At 40.6% G+C, this 21,765-nt stretch overlaps 1 protein-coding gene across 1 annotated transcript in view; it reads left to right on the forward strand.

The window, feature by feature from the left end:
- The window catches only part of ip6k1 (inositol hexakisphosphate kinase 1), a 29,115-nt gene that overhangs the window by 3,896 nt on the left and 3,454 nt on the right, over nt 1-21,765 (forward strand). The window contains 7 exon segments of the mRNA XM_081606793.1: nt 11,863-12,087; nt 12,156-12,301; nt 13,145-13,271; nt 16,932-17,169; nt 18,078-18,259; nt 19,606-19,781; nt 20,431-20,664. Of these exon segments, the coding sequence (XP_081462919.1) occupies nt 11,863-12,087; nt 12,156-12,301; nt 13,145-13,271; nt 16,932-17,169; nt 18,078-18,259; nt 19,606-19,781; nt 20,431-20,664 (1,328 nt within the window).

Below are 21,765 nucleotides of genomic sequence, written 5' to 3' on the forward strand. Positions count from 1 at the left end.
ACTGAAAAATAACTTAATCAAAACAAACAGTAGCCGTTATTAGAAGCTGTAATGACAATATGAGATTTCCCACAATTTTCTCTTCTTCACCCGTCGTTCTGATGCTTCCTGATCTGTCAGACCGCCAGCAGGTTGGGTCCCATCACCTGGCTCACCTGTGAGGGTCCGTTACTGTGACACTTATCAACAAGCTGCATGTAATGCAATGGAGATTTGTACAACAGAGTATTAGAGCCAGATTAAAATAGTTTCAAATTAAGAGAGTAAGTTGTAAAAGTAGGAGGAAAAAAGTGGCATTAATTAGAAAAAAGCTTTAATGGAGCGAATGAGCTCTGATGTGACGTCTCAGCAAATCACTCTGGTTGTTTTTTTCAAAATATACGCAGTCATTTGTAATATTGGAACCAAACAAAGTTAATTTCGTTTTTTAAAACTATGAGAATGAAGTTATAACAGAATGAAGAAGTAATATTAAGAAGATAAAGTAGTGATTTAACTGCTAGGTGAATCTTAGCGCGGCGATAAAATGAGGAATGTTGAGCATCGTGTGAAGTTATAAACTAGTGTTAGTTTAATAACATAATTTCATCTTTCCACACATCGTAATTATTGTACAAACGACCGCAGAGCCACCAAGCTGGTCACATCAGACATTAATAACTGTTTTTTTCTAATATAACAACTTTTTTCTCAGAATTTTGTGTCTTTATTCTCCTAATGTTATGACTTCATGATGTATCTAAACAGTCGTTGATAGATTTCTGGGACTCAGTGCAGCGATTATTTCCATCTGTACCAGAGAAGTGAGCATGTCGTCTGTGAGGTTGTCATTGATGTTTCTTCAGTTTTCTTCTTTATTTAGCTGAAAAGGTGATTCTTCAGGTTAAAAGCAGAATAATTTATCTGGAGACGGAACCAGCAGCTCTTTTCTGCCATGAGAGCTGATTTGTGATGTGAATGTTTCTCATTTAAAGAAGACAGACTGACATGCTGGGCGCTGTGGCTGCTGGCTCAGGTCTGTGGTGTCAAAAGAGGCTGTGTGTGTGTGTGTGTGTGTGTGTGTGTGTGTGTGTGTGTGTGTGTGTGTGTGTGTGTGTGTGTGTGTGTGTGTGTGTGTGTGTGTGTGTGTTGTAGCTGATGTGGTCTGTCTCCCCTCCCAGGCGAAGGTTAACGGGACACATTGTTCTCCTGGTTTTCTGTGTGTATCACTCAGCAGCTGTTGGATTGTGTCAGGGGACCCAGCAGCAGCAGCTGTGTTTGTCTTACGTTTTTTAATTTTTTTTTATTTTTAAAACTTAAAAGACATGAGTTTGGGATGGATGGCACCTCAAAAGTGTTGCATCTTTTTCCCAAAACTGTCTTCCAAAATCTTGATTTGTCATTTCGGTAGTTTTATTTTTCTTTTGCCGTATTTATTTCTTCCTCTGTTGTCTTTAGATTTTTCTCAGTTCCTGTATTTTCTATTTACAGATGTTAGAAATATATGAAACAAGACTAAACTAACTTACAAGCAACTTTTCAGTAAGAAATAGGAGCTTGTATAAAGTCAATAATTTCTTAATATTCATTTTTAAAAAGTACTTAATCCATTGGCAGATTATTTCACTTATAACATGGGAAAAATGTCTTGTTATAAGTGAAATAATGAAATGAAACTAGTACTTTTCCACAAATATTAAGGAATTAGATGTAAAACAAGCTCATATTTCTTGCTGAAAAGTTCTCTTTAAGTTAGTTGTGTCTTATTTCAAGTGTACCAAAATATTTGGACTAGAAACTGGACAAAATTACGTGTTAAGATTTTGTATTTTTACAGGGTAGTATGGACAAAATGCGTAATGTATTCTGGTGCTAAGCCGTTCAGTGACTTATAAACTACCAACAGTATTTTAAAGTCTGTTCTCTCAGTGAAGGACTGTAGAACTGGGTGATGTGCTCCACCTTCCTGGTTTTAGTCAGAACGCCAGCAGCAGCAGCGTTCTGGATCAGCTGCAGCTGCAGGATTGATTTCTTTAGTCAGACCTGTGAAGACGCTGCTGTAGTTGTCATTGCAACTGAAGATAAACGCATGGATGAGTTTCTCTAGATGTCGCTGGAACATTAGTCCTCTAAAACTGAAGCTGTCTCGATCGCCCCTTTTTAGGTCCAAAGAAAATAACTTCAGTTTTGTTTCTGTTCAGCTGGAGAAAGTTTTGGCACATTTATCTGTTCTGAGCGTCTGTGCAGTGATCGGTGGTTCTGAGTCACCTGGTGACATGGCCTGTCACAGTAACAAAATTTGCTGGACACTAAATTATCCCAGAAGTTATTGCAATGAACGATCATATTGTTGTTTTGAGACCATTATCAAGGAGTGCAAAGGTAACGACATGATACTGCAGGTACACATGCTCTACGATCAGTAAACCTTAAATTCTGATGAACATTTAACACTGGAAAACATTTTAAATATCCAAAATAAAAAAACAGAAACTGCAAATAAAAGGAATTATTAATTCTCTGTAAACTAAATTAAAATAAGGGCTAGTTGAGACAAAAAGAAATTGCAGGAATCTGAAAGTAGAATGAAACAAAACGTATAAATAGGATCATTTTGTGATGAGAAGGGCTGGGTTTTAATAAGGTTATACTTCTACCCACTCCTTTGAACATTTATTGTTTGCATTGCTGTAATTTTAATTGGAACTTGGTGCGTTCAATAAAATACAGAAAAAACAAAAAATGTTTCATGTTATAGAATCCTGTGGGAACAGAAATCTTCGTTCCTTAACTTCTGCCCTGAGCGATGAATGGGCAGAAGTCCTGCATGTTTTTTCTTCTGGTTTTTGTCATTTACTGAAAGCTGACGTCAAACCTGTCCTGCTTTGCTCCAAAAATGAGTTTAAGGAGTAGAAAAGTTCTTCCTCTGACGTACTGAACACCTGCACCGCCTCAGCGAACCTCTTCACAGAGTCAGTCCGACGAAAATAGAAAACCGTCTCTGCTGCAGTTTCAGTCCTTCAGGTGATGCTGATGAAATAATGCACATTTCTGGATTCCTACAGTGGAATCCGGACAGAACTTCACATGTGGTTTATTTATTAAGCATAATAATAATAATAATCATTTGTGGGATGCACAGTGGTGCACTAGGTAGCACTGTTGCCTTCCAGCAAAAAGGTTCTGGGTTCGATTCCCGGCCCGGGGTCTTTCTGCGTGGAGTGTGCATGGTGGGCTCTCTCCGGTTCTCCAGCTTCCTCCCACAGTCCAAAAACATGACTATCAGGTTAATTGGTCTCTCTAAATTCTCCTTAGTGAGTGTGAGCCTGGTTGCTTGTCCTGTCCGTCTCTGTGTTGCCCTGTGATGGACTGGCGACCTGTCCAGGTGACCCCGCCTCTCACCCGAAACATTTGCTGGAGAGGCACCAGCACCTCCTGACCCCACTGAGGGACAAGGGTGTAAGAAAATTATAATTTAAAAACTGATGATTTGTCCTCTGAAAACGTTCACTTCCAAAAACACTAAAACTGTTGTTTACTTCAACTCTTGGATATTTCTGGAAGTCCCTAATTGGCTCTCTCATCTGTGACTTAGTGAAGGACGGAGGATTCCCAAACACACACACACACACACACCCAGCCCTGTGGTCAGTCGGTTTGAAATAGCTGCTTAATCAGTCTGTCAGCGTTGCAGAGCTGAAGCGGACCGGCGGCTTTGTCCTGGTGATTGCTGATGATGTAAGATATGCTCACACAGATCCTCTAAGCTGATTGGCTGTCTGATCAGGTTGCTCACCACACCAAGAAGGACATGGGGGGTCAGATTAGACGTGACGTTGTTTTTACCTTTGCTTGTTTGTTGGCCTGGTGGTCAGAGTACTGAGGAACAAGAGGTTAATAATGCTGAAGACTTTTTGTAGAGCGTCGAAGACAGAAAGGTGGTTTTCTGTGGCCTGGCTAAACGACTGTGATTATTTTTTAGATTTAATTTGGTTGGGAAAAAAAAACATCAAGGAATGGGTAAATAAAAGTAAAATATGATGAAATAAGAGGATATTTAGGTCTACAGATGGCATTAATTTTGTTTTAACAGAAGTTGATGCAACATTTGGCTGCAGTTTGTGAAAAACTAAATAAAACCTGAAGGAGTAAAGAGAGAGGGAGAGTTTTTCCTGTCAAATACGTCATTAACTGATCGTCTGCTACTCTAAGCATCTCTTTAACTGTTCATTCACACCAGCCCAGTTCGGTCCGCTGCTGGACAAGAGAAATCCTACAACTGCTTAAATATTTCCTAATGACTTGTGGAGCTGGAGAACAACCAGGAAATGTTTTCTGCTGCATTCAGGAATATTCTCAATCAGCTATGGAGCCAAAAGCAGGGAAAGTTTACCAGAAGGAAAACATCACATCAACGTGAAGTAGCAACACATCTCAGAGCATCAGAAAAACCTGACCCCTCTTCCTTCTTCATCAGATAAACTTAGAGGAAACACTGCACTCCATTTGTCTGGAAAGTTTGGTTCATGTGGGGAGGTGTGAACGCGTCACCAGATCAAAAAAGCAAAATCTGCTCCGACTACAAACCTCTGGTCTCGGTTTGGTTGAAGTGAACTCTGGTTCGGTTTGAATGCATATGTGAACGCCAAGCGGACCGAAAACCACTCTTAAAGCAGGAAGTGGACTACAGCGCAGGGCATTCTGGGTAAATACAACCAAAACAAATGCGTTAGTTTAGCGCTAACAGGAAAAATGGCTCATTTTTTTATTCTTCTTTTTAACCAAAGACAAAAGAGAAATCCTACAACTGCTAAACGAACGAAGAACGAAGTTGCGTTCAGTGTCTTCTTCAGAGGTTTTTCTGTTGTTTCCTTCAGTGGTTCTTGGTGCAGCGCCCCCACAGGCAAGGAGGAGAACAGGTTTTTCAATTAGTTTGGTTGGTTTTATACAGAGCAGCTCAAAATGTAATGAATGTTGCAATTTTGGTCCCTGGACAGAGCATTTTAGACTACCAGGCAGCAAAACACCCTGAAAGGTGCAGTTTGCTGTTCTTCAAGCTTTTTTAATAAAAAGCAAAGATGTAAACGTAGTGGACCCCATGGTGTTCACATCGGCCTGCGAACAGCTGAGAACTCGTCTAAAAATGCTTTTAGCTGCCTGTTTAAATTATTCCTTAATATGCCTTAATAAGCACAGTGAAAATAGTCTTGGCGCTACCGCAGAAGCTAACATTTGCAGTCTTATGATCTCCACTCTTTGGGGTTCAGCCAATCAGTGCCATGGGAAAAGAATGGAGCGCCTAGATTGGCTGCTTTACAAACGGCAGCCAATCAAGAGCGATGCGTCTGGGCATTTCCTGGACTGCATTTACTTACAGATATTTTAAATGTACTCAACAGAAACAAATAGGTGAGTTTTTCACAAATAACTTAGAGTTAAGAAGTTCTTCCAGTGTTGAGCCAGAGAAGGAACCAAAACCCTTGAGGACTTTTGGCATTGTTGGTTTAGACCAAGCAACAAATCATGGTTTAATAAAAACCTGATGGACTGTTTCTATTTTAACTTTAACGGAGGAGAGAAAAATGATTTGTGGAAAAGTATTTGGATGAAGATTACAGCAGTAGGAGAGATCATCTCCTGATGTGTTTGAGGTCAGTTGGATTTTTGAAATGGTCCAGTGTGTGTTGGGTTAACACACATGAAAGGACGTCCCTTTGCTCTCCAGCAGCCCGGACACACACCTGTCACTCCATCAATTCCTCAGAGACACAGAAACCCATAAACAACGAGGGCTCCACACACACACACACACACACACACACACACTGATAATTTAGTAGCTCTGGCTGCTGAATCAGGCGGTACATTCTTCCTTTAAGCAGTTGGGACATATTGCGGCTCCCTGATTGATCTGCTCTTATTTTAACAGCTGTCCTGATTCTGTTTACAAGCAAAGTTCAGTTTTAAAACATCAAATCCAGAAATGTAATTGATTTTTCAGAGAATATGTGTTCATATGGTGTAAATAAAGGCATTGACATGTTAGTCTCTCTTCTTCCTTGGTTCAGTGGGTTATTGCTAATTCATTATTATAGAAAAATTAATTGTAAAATTAATTGACTGTTTTAATTCTTTGCAAACCCCTGGACCAATGAAAGTAGTGAGTCATCAGCCTCATTTAATCCTTAGCAGCATAAAAAAATAGATGCATGTTTTGCACTGGTACCAATTCTGCATAATAGATCTGCTCACTACTGCTGCATAACATATCCAACTCCAATCATCGCTGTAATTTCAGTGTGTCCAATTATTGCAAGGATGCTATATTTATGCCTCTCATAACAATAACATGTTTACCCAGTTGGAGAGACTCCAAACCTACCCTGATGATTTATGTTTCAGTGGCTGTGATGCTAAAGCATTCAGAGAATGGCAGAACGCTGGCTAAAGCTCAACAAAGACAAGAAAATGTATCGTATCGGTTGAAAACGTATGTAACAACTAGGAATGGAAAAGATTAACCATTTGGAGCTTCTCCCATCCATCAGAGGGCGCTGCTGGTCGTCCTCAAGCAGGGCCAGTTGACACAGAAACAAAGATGGCGGGGCCATACCAGAACAGGAAAGGGAAGCGGTCCAAACGGAGTCTGTTGTGGGATAAAAAATTCAGTTTATGCGGTTGATAGGTGTTTTTTCCTTTCGAACCTTCATTAAAAGAACCACAGACAACATATATGAATTTTATGACCAAGCTTTTGCAAAAGGAGAAGGCTCAGCAAACGGCTCCTCCGAGTCGTTCACAGAGTCACTCACTCTGCTTGAGCAGGCCTTTTATTTGGGAAAACAAAGTCAGAAGAGATAAACAATAAGACGGGCGGCGAGCTCTATCTAACACACGGGTCATCTAGCTCTTTCCCTTGAGAGCGAACTCCGGAGGGAACAATCAGTTCACAGGAACACAGATAGATATTCAACAGAACAATCAAAAAGTATTCGCATCACGTCATTTACTGACTCACATTAGACTGAACGTTGATTAACTACTGATTGACATTAGACTGAATATGAACTAAAGTAATAACAAAAATGATAATACCAAAAAATCTCTAACAGCGGTTCTGCTTAGAAATATAAACGCATGACGAGATCATTAAGTTATTAGCTTAAAGGCAGCGTCAACTTTTCGACCAAAGATTACAGATTTTTTAAAGACGGTGAGGATGTGATGATGACGGCAATTCAAAGGACAAAATGCAAAAAAAACTGTCGTGACATGAAAATACATGATGCCAATAAGCTCCATTGATTTTGAGGGTTTTCTAAGTTTAATAACAGGAGAAAACCAAACCTTTCTGTTTATTCAGTCTGTGTCTAACCCAGCTGACATACATAAAATGTTAAAATATAACGATGTGCGTCTTTTTTTAAATTCAGCACATGAAAACTGTAGCCCTTTATGGAAAGGCTGTTTTCCCTCCTGATAAAACGGGAAATGTCGGGTTTTTAAGAAAGTTCACTGATAACTTGCGTCCCTAGTAACAATTTCCGTTTATTGTAGCGATAAATTCTAATGGATGATATTTTAAAAATAAAACTGACTGTATTGTTGATTATTTTTTACCGTTTTCTCCACCGTTTCTTCCATGACAGTACCAATAAATCGGTTAAATGCAGCCACTGCGTGCAGCTGGGTGACATAACTCACGTCTTTATGTAACCTGTTCCATGTGGGAATGTTTCTGCAGATCAATGTTTGTGTTTGTGGGACTCTGACTGCCGCGCTGTTCAGTCACGGCCACAGTTATCTAAAGATGACAGCAATGAAGCAATAAGTTCAGTTTTGTTATCACAATGGCAACAGAAATGTAATTTTATGTCAACGCAAAATGGAAGAAATTTTAAATAAAGCTTTCGTAGTCATACAATAAGTTGTGGGACTTTTAGACAGAATCACAACTCACACATTCATGGGCCATGACGACGACACGATTTACAATAAATAAAGAACTAAACAGCATTAATTAGAATTGGGCCATGTGGACTTAAGTTTTATAATGATAAAAATAACAATAAAATTATTTATTTACTTCTTTTTTTAAGCAACTAAATAACTGATTCAGGAATTAAAGCCCCACAAACACAAATCCTGCTCTTCCAAAGCATTCCCATTTATAATACTCTTCTTAAGGACTCCAGTCACGTAAAGAAGTGAGATTTGTGTTATAAACTGTACACAGTAACTGCATTTAATTATATTTTCAAATGTATTGATAGAAACATGGGAGAAAATAGTAAAACTAACAAGCCCAAAACTACGCACAGCTTCAGGAGGTTTTAAACATCATTAATGGGAATTTATTGTGATAACAATAAATCAAAATTCTTATCATAAGAAATGTATCACAATAAATAAAAAAATGATACGATGGTGTTAATATCGTCCTGCTCCTTCCCAGCTGCTAGATGAATAAAATCATTATTTCCATTGAAACAACGAGATTTTCTCCTGCTGGTTTGATCGTTACTGGACCACCTCTTGTTGCTGAAAGCAGATTTTTAAGCTGCATTAAACAGGAAGCACTTATACAGGTCCTTCTCAAATAATTAGCATATTGTGATAAAGTTCATTATTTTTCATAATGTAATGATAAAAATTAAACTGTCATATATTTTAGATTCATTGCACACCAACTGAAACATTTCAGGTCTTTTATTGTTTTACTACTGATGATTTTGGCAAACAGCTCATGAAAACCCAAAATCCCCGTCTCAAAAAATTAGCATATCATGAAAAGGTTCTCTGAACGAGCAGCTAACCTGATCATCTGAATCAATAAAGTAACTCTAAAAGATTCCTGAGGCTTTTAAAAACTCCCAGCCTGGTTCATTACTCAAAACCGCAACCATGGGTCAGACTGTGGGTCAGACAGAAGGCCATCATTGACAAGCAAGAGGGTGAGACACAGAAAGACTGAACCAATAGGCTGTTCCCAGAGTGCTGAATCAAGGCACCTCAGTTGGAAGGAAGAAGTGTGGCAGGAAACGCTGCACAACGAGACGAGGTGACCGGACCCTGAGGAAGATGGTGGAGAAGGTCAGATTCCAGACCGTGGGGGAAGCAGTGGACTGAGTCTGGAGTAGAAACATCCAGAGCCACTGTGCACAGGCATGTGCAGGAAATGGGCTACAGGTGCTGCACTCCCCAGGTCAAAGGTCAAGCCACTGTTGAACCAGAAACGGTGGCAGAAGCTCCTGACCTGGGCTACAGAGAAGCAGCACTGGACTGTTGCTCAGTGGTCCAAAGTACTTTTTTCGGATGAAAGCAAATTTCGCATGTCAAATCAAGGTGCCAGAGTCTGGAGGAAGACTGGAGAGAAGGAAATGCCAGAAGGCCAGAAGTCCTGTGTTCAGTACCCACAGTCAGTGATGGTCTGGGGAGCCATGTCAGCTGCTGGTGTTGGTCCACTGTGTTTTATCAAGGGCAGGTCAATGCAGCAGCTATCAGGAGGTTTTGGAGAACTTCATGCTTCCATCTGCTGAAAAGCTTTATGGAGATGAAGATTTCATTTTTCAACACGACCTGCTCACAGTGAGAAAACCACTGGTATACTGACCATGGTGCTACTGTTGGCCTGCCAACTCTCCTGACCTGAACCCCATAGACAATCTGTGGGATATTGTGAAGAGAAAGTTGAGAGACGCAAGACCCAAAACTCTGGATGAGCTTAAAGCCATCTAAGCATCCTGGGCTCCATGACACCTCAGCAGAGCCACAGGCTGATGGCCTCCATGCTGCATTGAATGCTGCAAAAGGATTCCTGACCAAGTATTGATGCATAACTGAACATAATTGTTTTAAGGTTGACTTTTTTGGTATTAAAACACTTTTCTTTTATTGGTCGGATGAAATATGCTAATTTTTTGAGACGAATTTTGGGTTTTCATGAGCTGTTTGCCAAAATCATCAGTATTAAAACAATAAAAGACCTGAAATATTTCAGCTCGTGTGCAATGAATCTAAAATGCATGACAGTTGAATTTTTATCATTACATTTAGGAAAATAATTAACTTTATCACAATATGCAAATTTTTTGAGAAGGACCTGTATATCAGGCCCAGAGAACCTGAACGGATCAAACTTAAATAGTGAGCCAGCATGCAGTGCAGGTCCTGCTGCTGCTCTCCATGCAGATTGTTTACGGTTCATTTTTTTCTTAATCTTTATAAACATTTCTAATATTGTATTAAAAAGGCTTAAGTGGTAAAATAAAAATCTGCAGAATGTGCCAATATTTTTAATCAGATTTAACCCTGAGAGTAATCAAAAGATTCATCGATTACCAGTTGATCATTAGTTGCAGTGCTGCTGTTTTGTCAAGCTAACACGTTTCAGATCGGTAAAATAAACGGCGGCTCCTTGAAGGTCACGACTCAGAGGTTCTGCTGATCCCGGAGCAGATGTGACCCGATGTTCACAGATCGCTCCTCTAACTGAAATGCATTGCTCATGGGAAAGACCGGGTTTCTGTGTGTGTGTGTGTGTGTGTGTGGTCGGTCACGCTTGGTCAAGGTTAGATTGTGACTTAAGATCCGACAGGAGTTTTTCCGCTGCGGTTATATTTCTGCACCCTGTGAAGAGTCGTGTTTGTGTTAAAGCGTTTGTTACCGTGGCGACGCGCTGGACTGGGTCATTCCCGTCCTTTCACAAGGTCGTTCACCTCATGCACTGCTGGTTCTGGTCCTGGTTCTGGTGGATCTAATTGCTTTAACTCCTCCGGGCCGTCTGAGATGTTGGTTGACATCAGGACTCTGTGGGTTCTTAAGTTCTGCAACAAGAAACTGTGAAAATATGAACTGAAACGATTAATTAAAATAATCGTCAACTAATCGATTAACTGTGGCATACACACTGAAAAAGGCCATTTGCTGAAAGAACATGTTCAGAGCAGTGATTAAGCCAAAATGTACAAAATATGTCTATATTTTGCATTTAAGATAAAAACACATTTTGTAACTAATGTTTTATTCTTAAGATGTATCGATTTAGCGTCACACGATTTAGTTTCACTAAAAGGAATGTTGGTGCCGCATTTTAGGCAATAAAATGTTTATTTTGTTATTTTAAAAAAATATATTTAATTCTTTAGTTATTTAGTTATATAGAAATATTTTATTGTATTTCTAATATTCTACAAATGCATGTAAGTTTTTAAATTAAAATTCTGTGGAACGTCTGAATTTTTGAAAATCTATAATTGATTACTAAAATTATTTGTAGTTGCATCCCCATTAATTTTCTAAGTAAGTTAGAAAATTATTGAAACTTTTATTTATTTTAAGTACTTGTAGTATATTACGTGGATTATTTGCACTCAGAATCATGTTTTCAAACTTTTATTTCTGTTAATTTTGATGCTTTTCTACTTGGAATTAAAAATAAAACATCTCAGCCTGGCCCTAATATTTTGCCATAGACATGAATTCAAAGTCCAAATAGATGGAAACTAAAACAAGATGGCGGCCCACGGCGTGCTAACATCACTCTGAACTTTGGAAACCCAAGGAGGTCAATGATGAGAAAAAAATACAGATTTTCCAAACACTAAAAACCAGAAAAAGTGATTAATCGATGAGATTGATTTATCGTCCCGCCCCGGTTAAACGTGTCAACATGTCTTCCTCCAGGCTACGACTGGAAGCTGGACTGTTTTCTACTCTTTCATTAGAAAACGGTTAATTGGATCTGGCGGTCCCTAGGAACCGTGTTTGGCCTCCTTCTGTTTTTAGGACACAGTGTTTTAGCTTTTAGGGAACCAGAAAAGAGAACGCCTCTCTGATACGAGTCACTGAGTCTCTGCTTTGTGTCACTTTCTGTCCTTGCAGTGCGCGGCGGCGACCCCCCACTGACTGACACCCTGCGGTTCCTCCTCATCCTGTCCCCCAGGGCCCAACTTCAGCGCATCAGGATTCTGTTGGTGGCGGTTTGGAATCTCATTAGACGCTTCATTAAGTGGCTATTCGGTCTGGCGCCGCCTCCCCCCGGGGCCGGCGTGCGCTCCCAGCAGCCCGTGGTGCCCTGCGCCGACCCCTCCCGAGCCCATGTTCAGGGTAAGACCCGGCCGCGACCTGCTCTAAACGGATCGGCCTTCATCGTTTGATGTTGTCCTCCTCGTCAGCAGGAATTGCGGTGCGTCCGCCAGGAGCCATGTGCCTCCCTCCACCCAACAGCATGGACAGTAAGCAACAGGGGCCGGTGACCGGGGGAGGGGCGGTACCTAAACCACAAGATGGAGGCGTTTCTCTGGAGCCCTTCGTTCACCAGGTGGGCCGGACCCGGCAAAAAGCCCTGAATACCAAGAACCTGACTTTTACACTGCAAAAACTAAAATCTTACCAAATCAGTTTAGTTTCTAGTGCAAATATCTTAATACTTGAATTAAGACACATAAAACACAACTAACTTATAAGTAACTTTTTATTAAGATATAGCAGCTTGTCTTAAGCCAATAATTCCTTAATATTGATGAAAAAGTTTTAGTTCCATCATCAGATGATTTCACTTAAAACACGACATTTTTCCCAGCCAGTGAATTTAGTACTTTTTTTTAAAATCAATGTTAAGGAATTATTAACCTAAAGGCAACATGTGATGCGTCTAAAAACACTTTAAAAAATACCATCCAAATAAGTAAATGTTTTTTGGTGTCTAGAAGATGAACCGTTTCAAAACCTTTCTGAATCTAATGTCACGTTACCTAGCAACCCCAGCAGAGCTCCAGCATGTTTGGTCAGCTGGTTTTACCTCACTTTGGATTTAAAGTGACAGGACGCCCTAAAACAGCTCAAAAGAGGCAGAACTGACCAGACTGAAATCTCATTATCCCAGAATCATGATGAACATGTTTATATCTCTCCTGACATGTTCCAGGAAGTAACGTCGCCTTTAAAACAAACGCCTGTGTCTCGCTAAAAAGCTGTTTCTAAGTTAATTCAAGTTTTTTAAGATTTGCACTAGAAACTAAACTAAAAATACTTCGTAAGATTTTGTGTTTTTGCAGTTCTTTGTTTACTTCAGTAAATCCAGGATGCCTGGCAGCTTTTCATGTGTGTGTGTCTCTGTGTGTGTATGTGTGTGTGTGTGTGTGTCTCTGTGTGTGTGTTGCAGGTGGGGGGTCACAGCAGCATGATGCGGTACGATGACCACACTGTGTGTAAGCCTCTGATCAGCAGAGAGCAGCGCTTCTATGAGTCTCTGCCTCCTGAGATGAAGGAGTTCACTCCCGAGTATAAAGGTCAGTCGCCGCTCTCTGATGTTTCGGATCAGAACCGCCAGACCCCATCTCAAGCACATTGCTGGAGCTGAGACGATTAATCGGATTAATTGTGATTAATCAATGATGAAAATAATCATCAACTAATTTAGTAAGTCTCTCTGAGGTCCAGTAACATTCGCTCAGCTCAGAATATCTCCCTGCCAAACGGCTGGAGAGGCAGAGTGACGCTGAGGAGGAAGGAGATCCGGATGTTTAGTGGAAGAGGAGACGTAGCGGCTCTGTTCTCCATCAGCGGCCGCTGCTGGATCTGCCTGACAGCCTGATGACGTAGAAACAGACCCGAACAAACGCAGACGCCGTTGGTCCTGTTCCCTGTGTTAGAAGAAACACTTCATGGTTGATGGAGCAGGCGTCTTATTAATCAGTCTGTTAAAAGAAGACGCGCTTTTTATGGCTCTTTTCTTTAAAGCTGGCCTGTTTTACTTCCTTGAACAGGTTAGGATAGATATATACAAAACAAAACATGTTCATAAAAACAATTTTTTTGCACAAGATTGTTTTCAGATGGAGATTTTATTCTGCTCAGCTTTGTGTATTTTGAGCTGTTTTAGGGCGTCCTGTCACTTTAAAACCAAATAATCTGCTGCTGGCCACGCCCCCAAATCAACGTTTGTAATCAAACATAAAAATGACTGCATACATACAAGCAATTATCCAACTGTATAGTTTTGAAAAGCATCAGTGGGACCTCCTGCTCAACCAACAGTAACGCAGCAAGTGGTTTCTGGACGGCAAGTCAACAAGAAAACATTTGTTTTTTTCAGCAGCCACTGTACAGCGCAAGCAGCGCTAAAACCAGCTGACCAAACGTGCTGGAACTCTGCTACGGTTGCTAGGTAACGGACTGGGTTGCTAGGCAATGGCAAAGTGTGACTCGAGGTTCGAGAGATTTTTGAAATGGCTTGTTTTCCAGACACCAGAATCGGTTTGGTGGTTTTTTTAAGTGCTTGGGTTGTTTTTAGAAGCAGAAGAGACCAAACTGGAAGTGCAAAAATGTGCAAAATGTAAATTTTGCATAATGGTTCCCTTTTAATTTTTTCAAATTTTTTCTCTTTGTTTTTGCTCATGATCTTAAACACTGGGGTGTGTTGAAAGAAAAAAGAGGGTGTATAATGTTCAGAGTTTGAGTTGGGCTGATAGATGAGGTGAAAGCAGGAACCTGGCAGCTTGTTGTGACGGTCCAGCCGGACCCAGAGAGCCCAAACTGTCAGCTGCACACGTCGCCCAGCAGCGCCACGGCAGACAGAGAGGAAACCATCAACCTGCTGCAATCAGTCCCAAAACCAGGACGCGACACAAACTGTGGAAACCAGTTTGTTTCCACACTTTGAGCTCTTTGTTGGAATAAATCACAGCAGCTTTAATGGGACAAATTCACAGTTTAAACTGAGACGCAGCTCTGAAAGCCAGACGTTCGGTTGTGTTTGGAGGAATTACTCCATAATCATCTGAAATAATGCATGCAGTTTGGTGAGGTTATGTCCCTGGGAGGGACTGAAAGGCCTTTAGAGAAAATGAACAAGAAGCACGGACATGTTGGCGCAGCTGGAGCACTTCCTGTTCCCACAGGATGCAAAAGGAAAAACCTTTAGTCTGCTGGTGAAGCAGGGATTCTCAAACCTCTCATTATGTCGTGAACAAAGTCTTATCCTGACAGCGGCAACATCTCAAAGCTAAAAGTATTTTCAGGATTGCTACTTTTACCATTTTCTCCACATTTGGATCCATGACATCATCAATAAATATCAATACATTTGATTAGATACAGATCAGTGATAAAATTAATTTTTCTTCCGGTTCTGATGAATTTCAAAATGTGAAAACTTTTTTTTTTTTTTTTAAATCATCAGCTTTATCACACAAATAACACAAAATATCAAGCTAAGAACTGAAGTCCGATAACATGACAGCTGCTAATCCACCTCATTTGCTTTTGCTGCTCCTCGTTTTTAATCTGTCCAGCCGTTTGGGTGGAACTCTGCTGGAAATGAGGTCACGACCTCTGATGGTTCCTCCCGCTCTGCATCCATCAACATTGTTTTTTTCTCAACTCCTCTGGGATTTGGGGTCAAAGTTCGGGTGTTATTTTGAGTTTTTAGATTCTAATTAGCTGCTCTCATTTGTAAAAACAGTACCTTGTTACCATGGTTACACATCGTAGTTGTCTAAAAGTTAAAAACTAGGAGCAAAAATGCTCCCAAGGTGCACAGCATCCAGGCCAGAGGGAATAATTGCATCCAGCGACTGAAATAAAAGAAATGAGCAGAAGTCAAGAGAAAGAACCAATCAGAGCTGCTATTGTAGCGAAAACTATGGAGAAATATTTGTGTTTGCAGATTTTATTGCGTGGATAGAAAAAAATCCTTCTGGGAGCTCTCTAATATCTGAGTCAGGGAAGTTGAGTTCAGGTATATTTGAATGGAAACAGACTCCCTCTGCAGGTCTGACTCCGTTAGGGGATATTTTCTCCGGTGGGTCTGCGTTCCCACCAGTCCTCCCCTCTGTTGACGGCCGCCCAGCCAGCCTATATTTAGCCTTGGATCCCTGCCTGCTGCCATTGTCCCGCTGATTAAATAACGGCAGACAGACAGCTGCCCAGGAGCAACTTCTCCAAGCAGTCAAGGTTGTTTTGCCCACATATTTTCTGACACTATCTGATGAAACATCGCGCTGCTCAGTGGTTCTGCAGATGGAGGCGCCTCTGCAGAAGATGCTGGCAGGTGGAAAGTTAGATTAATTACACGAAAGAGAAGCTGAGCTGACTTTTATTGTGACGTTATTATGAACAGAGGGAGCTTCCTGCTGGTTTCTCTGGAAATAAATAGGAAAATTAGATCTGAAGCAGGAAGACTTAATGGTTTGTTTTGTTTATTTTTGCCTCTGTGGCCGAGCGCATTACCCGACACTCAGTCCAGGTTAGGAAAATATGCCAGATTTGAATAAACGTCTAATCACACTGAGGATCTGCAGCACTTTTATAAACAATGGACTGCAAAAACACAAAATCTTACCGAGTAGTTTTGGTCTAGTTTCCACTGCAAATATCTTATTCCACTTGAAATAAGAGTCACAGCAGCTTTAATGGGACAAATTCGCAGTTTAAACTGAGACGCAGCTCTGAAAGCCAGACGTTCGGTTGTGTTTGTCTGGAGATTTAAGAGTCTGTCTTAAGTCAATAGTTCTGAATATTGATGAAAAAGTTCTAGTTACTCTGGCAGATTATTTCACTTGAAACATGGAAAAATGTCTTGTTATAAGTTAAATAATCTACAAGTCATCAATATTAAAAACTGATTTGCTTTAAATGAGCTCCTATAACTTGCGGAAAAGTTCTTGTGACGTCACACTCGTAGCTGACAGCCATCTTGGCAGACAATGGGGTTGCTATGACAACAATAAACAAGCCACAAGCGTAGGACTCGCTCTCGCCTTGATCCTATCTGACATATAAACAATACAAGTGCATCACAACTAGTCTCCCACCCCTGGGTAACGATGAGATGAATATCGGTGATATTTACTGTAGTACTTTCTGCCAAACTAGCAAAAGTAGCTCAGCAGCATTAAAACCGGTTGAACGCCTGTTTCTGATCGTCTCTGTCTGGTTCTGTCCGTCAGGCGTGGTCCTGGTGTGCTTCGAAGGCGACTCCGACGGCTACATCAACCTGGTGGCGTACCCCTACTTGGACAACACGGAGGGCGTGACGGGGGAGCAGGAGGAGCGGGACCCCCCGGAGAGGGAGCAGCCGAGGCGGAAGCAGTCCCGGCGCAGCCTCCGCCGATCCTCCTCCTCCTCCGAATACAAGGAGGAGCGGGCCGAGTGGAGGGAGCCGCATGACACCGACTGCTCCGACAAGTAACAACCTGTCCACTTCATCACCGAGCTGCACTTCCATTGCAAAACTTTACAAATATTCTGATCATGTCACAAAAACACTTTTGTTATTGCGGCGTTTCAATTAAATAAGAAACACTGCAGGAGAGTTTTCCCTCGTTTTAGTTGCTTTTCTTTTCTTGAGTTTGCTCATGCTGTAAGTAATTAGAAAATGCCGCACCGTCGTCATCCATTTTCCACCAGTAGTAACTGTTGTTGATCGTGTGACTCATGAAGCAAAAAAAGTGTTTCCATTGCAATTTTGCAAAATAAACCAATTTCGATACAACGAAAAAAAATCGCCTCATTCATTAAGCGCGCTGATTTTAGAAATGTCAAATTGCTCAATTATAGACTAGTGGCAGCATAACGTCACATGTTTAAGATCCGCCCTCCACCTCCCAGCTGGAGGGCAAAAAGCTGCTCGCTGGTGACGACTAGCATTGGTTTTAGCTGCTAAGTTGCCAATATAACGCGCTAAATCTTGAATGTATGTGTGATGTATAAAAGAAAAATGAAGTTGGTGCTTCATATAGTTGTCAACACTATGACAACTATATAGCAAGATAAGGAAAAAGTTTTAATTATCAAAAAAATAGCGAGGAGAGGAAAGTAGCTCAGTTACGCTAGCTTGACTTTGACAAACTTAACATGTAGATGTGCTGCAGAATTCTGTGTTTCGGTTCAATTAAAAATTACGCGAAATTTCCGGATGTAAACAATAACATGCAACATGTCTATATTGTTAATGGAAGCGCAGCTACTGATAACAATGATAAAAAATATTCACAAGATGTGCAATATATTGACTGTCGTTCTTTCCTGGAATGAACGACGGTTCATTAAATCACGATAACTCTTTACGTTAACAACCTGCTTTCCTGCTTCAGTTTCACAGAACTGAAGAGTCCCCGGCTGGACACAAAGGTCCTCTCGGACGTCCCGTTCCAGATGCTGGACTGTAACAGCGACTTGGCCTCGGAGAAGATCAGCTTCAACCCCTGGAGCCTGGTGTGCCACAAGCAGCAGCTCAGCCGCATGAGATCCGAGTCCAAGGACCGCAAGCTCTTCAGTATCCTTCATCCTGCACTCAGCTGTGGAATCACCTGTTTCACTCGGCCAATCGCATCGCAGCAACTCAAAGCACAGGGGCTTCATGGAGTCTTTTTGTTTTGCAGTTCCTCCAGGATTTCATAATAATCTTTGTGATTTTTTTTCCCCCCCTAATCAGAATTACAGATTTTGTGGTGCTACTTTAGAAATGTTTGCTGGAACTTCTGCAGTACTTTTTCTCATTAGACCCCTTCCAAAAACTACATATACAAATATAAGAAAAAAAACAACAACAAACAGGCAGATTAAACTAAAATAGGTCGCTTTTTGTTACCATATCAATCATGGACCATAACTGAGGCTGAGGCAGCAGGTTAGTATAAGTAAGAAATGCTGCCACCTGCAGGTGGGAGTTGGCGTCACTTTAACCCGGTGGTGCCGTTTTGTTTTGTTTTGTTTTGTTTTTTTACCACCACTTTTTTAGTGAACATTTTGCAATGAACTCACAATCATTAACTAGTGCAAATAAATACATAAATCTGCATGAATATTTGGAATCATAGAATCTTCAACAACTGGATTGTAATCCTTTTTTAGCTTCTTTTAACAGAACTTCTTAAAAAGACAAGTTAAACCAAAAATTATGAAAAATATTGTGTTATCTTTCTAAGACTATGACTTTTTTAATACCTGAATTTTATTTAAGCTACAAAAAAAATAACTTTTGGCATAAAATGACATAAGCCAATATTTTTGGAAGTCGAATATATTCATACAGTTAAAAACAGAAAAACAGATAATTTACCAGCTTAGAAGACAAAAATTCTCTTAACTTCATTTTTAAACATTTGTTTTTACCCACAAGTTATTAAAAACTATAAAACCTCATGTCCCTTAATTTGAAGGAGCAAAATTTGAAGAAAAAAAACTCTCATCTATCAACATTTTAAATATACTTAAATGAAGATTTAGACAATTTACATCAGGATTGGCTGATTTTTTTTTTTAACACATCAGCATTAATTCAATTAGTAAAACTTGCTTGGTTGTTTTTTCAGGGTGTCGAAATGGTTGACAAATTCATATAATATCAGTAAATATCAGGCATTGCTCATAACGGACGTATAAATATCGAATATTGGAATCAGCTGAAATTTTCTAGCCTGTAAATCCCAACTTTTGTTGTGAAAGAAAGCAGAAATCTTTTATTTCTCTCTAGGTCAAATATATTTGTGTATTTTTCCAACTGACATTCTTAAAACTAGATCCGAGTCAGTCGGTGAAATCCTCCAGGTTTTGTAAAAATCCTCCAGGTTTTGTAAAAATCCTCCAGGTTTTATTCCATAACTGCGGCGTCTCAACCAGAGTTCCTGCTGCTGGAGAATGTCGTCCACCACTTCTCCTTCCCCTGCATCCTGGACCTGAAGATGGGAACCCGGCAGCACGGCGACGACGCCACGGAGGAGAAGGCGGCCCGGCAGATGAAGAAATGCGCGCAGAGCACTTCGGCGACGCTGGGCGTCAGAGTGTGTGGCATGCAGGTAGAACGGCGAAGGAAGCGCATCAGGATGCAGCAGCAGAAACTCCCATCAGTCCATCTTTCATTAACCCAACGTCACGCTTCACTCAGCTGCAGAAAAGTGGACAGAATAGCTTAAATTTAAAACGTTACGTTCAAGTTTTATTCAGTTTCCAGCTTGTTTTGGGGAATTACTTCCTTAAATTTACATTTTTCACATTTTTGTTCCTCTATTTGGGTTTCTGCTGCTTCTAAAAAAAACAGCCCAAGCGCTTAAAAGAACCCACCCAGCTGGGGGTTTTTGGCAATAAGTTAATGTTTTCTGGAGTCTGGAAAATGAGCCATTTCAAAAAACCTTCTGATTGTTGAGCGACCCAGGCTGAGCTGCATGTGCTGTACAATGGCTGCTGGAAAACACAAGTGTTTTGTTTTAGGATGACAGATCACCCTAAAACAGCTCAGTATAGGCAGAAGTGAGCAGATTACAATCTTATTTTCTAAGAATGATGTTGTGCTAAAACGTAATGAGCATGTTTTGTTTAGACCGATCCTAACTTGTTCAAGGAAGCATTAAAGTTCACCTTTAAAACCTCGCAGAGCTGCAGCCAGTGTTACTCTCTGCAGAGTGATTTGGTGATGAATTATCTAAACGTCGCCCTCTCCCCCTGCAGGTGTACCAGCTGAGTACCGGCCACTACCTCTGCAGGAACAAGTACTACGGGCGCAGCCTGTCGACCGAAGGCTTCCGCCAGGCGCTCCACCAGTTCCTGGACAACGGGAAGCACCTGAGGCGGGACCTCTTTGAGCCGATGCTGAATAAACTCCGCAGCCTGAAGGTGGTGCTAGAGAGGCAGGCGTCCTACCGCTTCTACTCTTCCTCGCTGCTCATCATCTACGACGGAAAGGTGAGCAGATGGGCAGGTTTCCAATTAAATCTTTATTATGTGATTATTTGTAAGAGATCACTGAGGTGGATTAGCTACCGCTGCTATTAGCTAAGCTAACAGTGCGGTGGTTGATTAGCCCATTCAAATGCCACTCTGCTGATGATCTGTCAGATGGTGTTTAGGTGACCTTTTTTATTTTATTTTTTTAACTGAACCAAAACACAGAATTCTGCAGCTCACCTATAAGTTAAAGTTGTCAAAGTCAAGCTTAGCATAGCTAACTTACTTCCTTATCCCTTGCTATTTTTTTCTTAATTAAAACTTCCTGATGTTATTATCTAGTTCTTGTCTTGCTAACAAGTAACAGCAAAGCACTGCATCCCTTTTTCTTCTATACGTTTAAGAGTTGGCGTGTTATGTTGTCAACTTGACAGTGAAACCAATGCTGGCCATCGTCAGGGAGAATTTTTTAATATTATTTAGGTTTTGTTCAGTTAGTAAGTGCTTCAGTTGCCTTCTTACCAAATACTTTTTTACTCTTATTGAGTAAATGTTTTTTAAACGTCTAAGTAAAAAGTAAAGTGTCATTCTCTTATTTTTTTTAATTTTTGGATACTCTACCCATTTCTGACTGAAATGAAGCTCAGATTAATTGTTTTAGTGAAAGTCTCACTGAATCGTGTGACGTCTCAGGTTTGAGTTTCTGAATGTAAAACTACAAGCTGAGGTTTTTCTGCTTCTATTTTTGGTCTGTAACTCCTGAGGGAGACGCGCTTGAAGAATAAAATGAGACGACGTGGAGCTGAGACTGAACCCAAACTGTCAGCCTCTGCAAGGGAACGGGCTAAATAAAGACGCTCGCATCAGAACCGAGCAGAACCGCGGTTCAGATGATCCTCTGTAGCTTCACTGCTGAGGAAATCTGCAAGATTTCAATGATTAAATCGTAATTTTTCCGACTCTTCCTTTGTAATTCTGGACTGACAGTTTATTAACCCATAAATGGCCGCTCGAGCTAATTTAACAAGTTTTTAAGTCTTATGAGTAAATCTATTTGTTACAAAGATACAAACCATATTAAAAATATACTATAAATGTCATATACTATATCTCAAAATT

The sequence above is a fragment of the Poecilia reticulata genome, chromosome 5, assembly GCF_904066995.2.
Source record: "Poecilia reticulata chromosome 5, P_reticulata-male-v2, whole genome shotgun sequence".
Lineage (NCBI taxonomy): Eukaryota > Metazoa > Chordata > Actinopteri > Cyprinodontiformes > Poeciliidae > Poecilia > Poecilia reticulata.